Source organism: Colias eurytheme, chromosome 19, assembly GCF_061535395.1.
Source record: "Colias eurytheme isolate Ceu_HAF_F1 chromosome 19, ilColEury1 Martin Lab GWU primary, whole genome shotgun sequence".
NCBI lineage: Eukaryota > Metazoa > Arthropoda > Insecta > Lepidoptera > Pieridae > Colias > Colias eurytheme.
The window spans coordinates 3,747,100-3,753,853 of NC_142998.1; the positions used below are offsets into that span (position 1 = coordinate 3,747,100).

A 6,754-nucleotide genomic window follows, 5' to 3' on the forward strand; every position below is an offset into this window, starting at 1 on the left:
CTAGAAAGTAAATGTAATGCCTTCTCAAAACAAAACCGAACCATACAATTTCCCTAAAATAACAATCACCATTATCGCTTCCAAAATATCAAACTACCCTTCAATTTGTATGCAATATTAGACCGTCAAAATAGCACGACCCTTCGCTAATAAATAGTCCAAGATTTATAAGAGGAAGGAGTGACCATAAAAAGAAATTACCGCCGTAAGCAGTGGCATACCGTTTTGTTATTCATAAAAGCCGAATATTTATGTGTTATCGTCAAAATATTTATTATTTTGTCCGTCCGACGTTCAGCCCTTTGTGTGACTACAAAAAATTTCGGGGTGTGAACGGGACTAGGGATGTCTAATTGTTTATCGATATGAATGTCGATAGTTGTAGACGACATTTTTTATTTTTTCTCCAATTACCAGGCATTTAAAATGTGCAATACTGTAGATACCTATTCTATTAAAAAGTATCGTCATTGGTGAAGTAATTTAATATTCAATGTATTGTGTGTGTGTTCATGTAGTGTAAGTGCAAATCATTTAATTGTCTACGTTAAGTCATCAAAAAACAAGCGTTATTATGATGGGAATTGGCGAGGTGTGGGAATCGACTTAAAAGTAATCATTAACAATAAATTTGTCTATGTAACGGAAGTCTACAATTTGCATGAAAAATGGGGCAAATTAATTAACATAGTGAGTAATAGCGCTACATCCTGGTAAGAAAATATTAAAAATTATAAGTAAATAAAATGTAGCGACAGCAATATATAATACAACACGTTTTTATTTCGCTCCTTAGAAATATTTTGATTTTAATTTGTTTTCTTGCTCTTTCAACAAATAATTATGTTGTAATTCTTACCTGTGCCTACCAGCAACATTTCCTATATAATTTTATTATAATTATTGCTCTCTAACACAAGCACGACATATAACTAGTAAACATGGACTCACTTAAACAGTCAATAGAGAAGATGACAAGTGATTTTAACAACAGGATGGCTGAATTTCAAAAGGATTTACACAACACTGCCTCCTCACATCCAGCTTCTGTAAGTCCTACATCTAGATTGGCAAGTGAGTTTGACGCTTTTCGCACACTGGTATTGTCATCACTAGAAAGCTTACAGTGTCAGGTCCAAGTGCTCACTAAACTGTATGAACATCAAGAACTGCGTAGTAGAAGGAAGATTCTGTTAGTTCATGGTGTGCCGGAAACTCAAAAAGAAAATGTCACTAAAACAATAGTTGATGTATTATCCAAAAAGCTGGATGTCCCTGGTTTGGACGCAGATGCCTTCTCCCGTTGCCACAGACTGGGTAAAGCAATCAGCGATAAACCGAGACCAATTGTAGCTAAGTTCCGGAATATGACACTCAGGGATAATATTTGGTTCTCAAAGAGTGGCCTGAAGGGCTCTGGTGTCACCATCTCAGAATTTTTAACATCAAGCAGACATGAAACATTCCAAGCAGCTCGCTCTAAATTTGGTGTTGCAAAATGCTGGACGAGGAACGGCTATGTTTTTGTTCTTGCTTTGGACGGTAAACGTCATCGTGTGGAGTCTCTTTCTGAACTGAATGCCATATCTTCTGCGTCTGAATCTGTTTCTACGAATACCAACATTCAAAGTAACAAAGATACAAAGTTAACATCCAGAACTAAAAGGATTCCTAAAGCCAAGTAACTTATTTTGATGTTGTTAGTTTATAAAATATGTTTGTTGTTTTATTAAATATGTAGCCAATAACTTTCACTGTGTATGATAATTATAGTGTTTTATGACCTTTATTTTTATATTTACTTGTGTTGTTATATCACTTACTACTTATTTTTTGTAGAATTGGCTACTTTACCTTATAAATGTAATATTGCTTTAAAATACCACTAATCTTAGTTTTACCCTTTTTTCTTTCTATAATTTCACAACTTTTTTTCTGTTTAACGAAGGTAAACCGCATATTCATTTTATAATATTTGTCACATATTTTGTCATCTCAGTTTGTTTACATATTTTAAGTTTAAGTGAGCGTGACATCTGTCACTTGATGTACATATTTGACAGCTTTACTTTATTTTTATTTTTTTAGTAATAGATACCGTTCTTTTGGGTTAGTTAGAGTTTATTAGTTAGAGTAGTATAATTTTGTTTTTGTTCTCTCCAGAGCTGGTGGTCCAGGTATTATGGAATTACTTTTATTTTGATTAAGTTTTATTATTTTATTTTCTTATTTGGTTTTATCCTAGAATATAATTTATATAAATATACATACATATATATTTTTTTCTGATTCACCTTATATATTATTATATATATAGATATATTTATTTATTTATATAATCTCTTTAAAACACGTTTTTAGTTGTTTTTTAATTTATTTATTTATTTTCAACTCATTCTGTATCTGATAATGTCCAACAATAGTGACTCATTAAGTGCAAACAGCTTTTTAACATGCAACTCCAGTAATAGCAGTTTTGTTAGCACGGATTACACTCCTCTCCCCGTTTCCTTATCCTCCCATTTCTCTGACTCCTCCCATAACTTTAACGTTGTCCATATAAACGCCCAGAGCATTCCGGCTCACTATCCTGACCTCCTTGCATCATTTGATTCGAAAACCGTCCATGCCATCCTTATCTCTGAGTCCTGGCTTAAACCCTGCCTCCCCTCATCTTCCTTCTCCATTCCCGGTTTCCACCTACTACGAAACGATCGAACTAGTAAAGGGGGTGGTGGTGTAGCCATTTATCTACGCGCTAATATTCCTTTCTCCATTGTAAGCTCCTCTTCCCAGCCCCCACCGTGTAACGAAGCAGAACACCTCCTTCTTGAAGTCACCCTCTCCCATACCAAAATTCTATTAGGTGTTTTCTATAGTCCAAATTCTTCCGTCGATTTCTTTCCTTCCTTTGATGAAATCCTTGACAGGGTCTCACCATTATATGACCATGTCATCATAATGGGGGATTTCAATACTTGTTTGATAAAAAATGATCATAGAGCTACTAAATTAACCTCAATTATTGACTCCTACAATATGTCCTTACTTCCTCTCGGTCCAACACACTTCTTTCCTGATTGCACTCCTTCGCTCCTTGATCTGATCCTAGTTTCCTCTCTAAATCATGTACATAAACATGGCCAATGCTCGGCAGACGCCTTTTCGTATCATGATTTAATTTTCCTCTCCTATAAAATCCGTCCTCCTAAAATGAAACCCAAAGTTATCATGCAACGCAATTTTAGTGGAATAGATAAAGATCGTTTATTACAAGATGCAGCTAATATCGATTGGTCTATACTCTCAACTGCTGAATCGATTGAAGATAAGGTAAATTTGTTCAACACATTTATTATACAATTATACGATAAACACGCACCTTTGCGTCCTATTAAATTGAAGCATCTCCCTGCGCCCTGGTTAACTGATAGCCTTAGGGAAATTATCAATTGCAAGGCTAAAGCTAAAAGCAAATTGAAACAAAAAAACTGTGACCTGCATCGTGAAGAATTCAAGAAAATACGTAATCGCTGCAATACTATGTGCAGAGACGCTCAAAAACGCTACATACACGAATCTGTGCAGAATGGAGATTCGGCTAGAGTCTGGAAATTTTTGAAGACCCTTGGAGTTGGTAAATCTTCCTGTAAAACCGAAATTCCCAATAGCATTTCTATTAACGACCTGAATAAACACTTTTCCTCACCCTCCTTTGTATTCGATCCTCTTTGTAAACATAAGACACTTGATTCTCTTTCATCTAAACCTACTCCACCCTTTCCGCCTTTCCGTATTAGCCAATTCTCTGTCGCCGACGTTAAAAAGAACATTTTGTCCATCACTTCTAAGGCTGTAGGTGTTGATTGCATTGGTCGTAATATGATCATCCCCATCCTTGATCTGATCGCTCCTGTTATAACCGATATCCTCAATTTTTCCATCTCTTCAAGTACTTTTCCTCATTCATGGAAAAGCGCTAATGTAATCCCTCTCCCCAAATCTAAAAATCCTTCTACCCTCTCCGATTTTCGTCCTATATCTATATTACCATTCCTTTCGAAAGTCTTAGAGCGGTTAGTACAGCAGCAACTCTCAAGATTCCTTAACAAAAACAACCTTCTCAATCCTTTCCAGTCCGGTTTCCGTCCGGGTCATAGTACGGCCACTGCATTAGTCAAGATCACAGACGATATTAGACTGAGTATGGACAAAAGGCAGCTCACAATACTTACACTACTTGACTTTAGTAACGCGTTTAACACAGTTGATCACGATGTTTTGTTGAGCTTGCTACGCGTTTCTTTTAACATGTCTCCGGCAGTGATTAATTGGTTTAGCAGCTATCTCGGGGGCCGCCAGCAGCGCATTCTACTGGACGAGTGTTACTCATCCTGGTCTGATATTACTTCTGGCGTTCCTCAGGGTAGTGTGCTCTCTCCCCTCCTTTTTTCCTTATTTATCAACTCCATTGCTTCGAATGTTTCCGGTCTCTACCATATGTACGCGGACGATCTGCAAATTTATTGTCATTCATCACTTGAAGACCTAAGTGGGAAAGTAGCACTCATGAATGATGATTTACGTACCATTAGTAATTGGAGCCGCGACCATGGTCTATGCATTAATCCGAAAAAATCGCAGGTGATTATTATTGGGAGTCAGTCGCTTATATCTAAAATTGATTGGTCCTCTATGCCTAAAGTTTGCATAAATAACACTGACATTCCATACAGTTCCACCGTTAAGAGTCTTGGTGTTTTTATTGACGAAACTCTTTCGTGGACAAATCAAATTAAAGAACTGAGGAAAAAAGTATTTGCAGCAGCTGGCTCTCTCAGACGACTCCGAAACTTTCTACCTATTCCCACTAAAATTGCTCTTGCTCAGTCCCTTCTCCTATCCCTGTTTGACTACGCAGATGTCTCCTATCCTGATCTCCTCCAATTCCAACTTGATAGTCTTGAGCGTCTCCAGAACTTCTGTGTGAGATTTGTTTTTGGTCTGCGCAAATATGATCACATTAGTGAATACCGCTCAAGACTCAAGTGGCTCCCTGTCAGACTCCGCCGGGACTCTCATATCCTTAACCTTTTGTACTGCATCCTTTTCTGTCCAAACACGCCTTCCTACCTAAAAAGTAATTTCCAATTCTTGAGCTCCTCCACCCGTTCCCCACGATCCTTTAATAAACTCCTTTTGTATGTTCCCGTTCATAGATCTAATTTCTATGATAGCTCCTTTACGGTTCGTGCTATCAAGCTGTGGAACAGTCTGCCCGACAGTATCAGAAGAGCTGAGACACTGAATGAGTTCAAAAAGCAAGTATATAATTACTATTTATCTTTATGAAATGTATATTAGTGTGTATATGTATATTATATTAATATGTAGTATACTCATTTATTTAACTATGTATAGTATCTTCTTAATTATTTTTTTATTATTAAATCTATTTCTTATTAAATCTAAGTAATTTTATTATAAATAGTGTTGTGCACCAACTACCTCAATATATTACGTAAGTAATTCTCATGATCCTTGACCTAAGGTTGCCTGGAAGAGATCGCTGTATTAGCGATAAGGCCGCCTTTTTGTACGTTTTTTCTATTGTTTGTGTTTTTTTTTTTTTTGTTATTATTGTTACTGGTGCAAATAAAGTGTTCATTCATTCATTCATTCATTCATAATACTTAAAACATTTGTATAAAGTGACATATAAGCCACCGTAATTCATTTATTTTAAAACTTGAATTATGTTTTTTGCCGGATTATAAATTATTAACGCAGGAGAAATATTAACCATTATTGATTATTTCGATGTGTTTATAGTCTAACTTGACAAATGTATATCGAGTATAAATAAATATTAGTAACACGTAAATCATTATAGCATTGTAATTAATAAAAATTCGTTATCCAACCACGCATTTATATGATGTGTCAAATAAAAATTTTATATGAAATATGGCATTATGGAAAGGAAAGTTGCCAATATTTTAAAGATAGAGCTCTATTTATTAAATTTCACGATACCACATAGATAATATTATATTTTTATTGCAGGTCAAGCAAAGAAGCTGGACCACCTGAAGTCAAGTGGTCATCACCGTCGATAACTTAATTCACTTTATCGATACCACCGTCACATCACTAGATCAAAGGGCGTTTATGAAATATGCGATTCCTTATACAGGAGAAGTCCTTTATGTATCCCTGGAGAGGCCCCGGTCAAGGAGGTTATCACAACTGGCCACGGGCGGAATGAAAAATTTATTTCTCAATATACTGGCGAATCGACTTCGTGTGTTACATTATTTTCTTCTCTAGGGATGGGAAATGAATTGATCGATTTCATCTTGCTTATAAATGAGTGTTTTAGTATAGTGTGAAATAAATAATTTTTATGCTTGTGATTTTCGTTTTTAAAAATCGTCAAATGAACGAACGGCATTGCAATATATGTATCCAAATTAATTATCTAAAAAATACCTTATTTATTATAATATTAAATGATTTTTATTTTGACAAGCAAAGGAATTTATAGTTCAAAACATGATTAACACAACAGTTTTTTACTCAACTCAGCACGACACGATCCAAATGATAAAAAAACAAGCGCTAAATAATCCTAAAAATCAACAAAATCAATTTGCGAATCAAAATATTGAGAGCACTCGAAAAGGTACAAAGATGCTTTCTAAGATAACATTAATATTATCATTAAAGATAAGAGGGTAGGCGACACAGAAAC

General features: G+C 35.4%; 1 protein-coding gene across 1 annotated transcript; it reads left to right on the forward strand.

Annotated features, from left to right (window-relative positions):
* The first annotated feature begins 769 nt into the window (after positions 1–769).
* Positions 770–1,685, forward strand: LOC149900100 (uncharacterized). The gene has a single exon (XM_090112834.1). The coding sequence runs from the start codon at positions 942–944 to the stop codon at positions 1,683–1,685; it is 744 nt and encodes a 247-aa protein (XP_089968960.1). The 5' UTR covers positions 770–941.
* Positions 1,686–6,754: the final 5,069 nt, after the last annotated feature.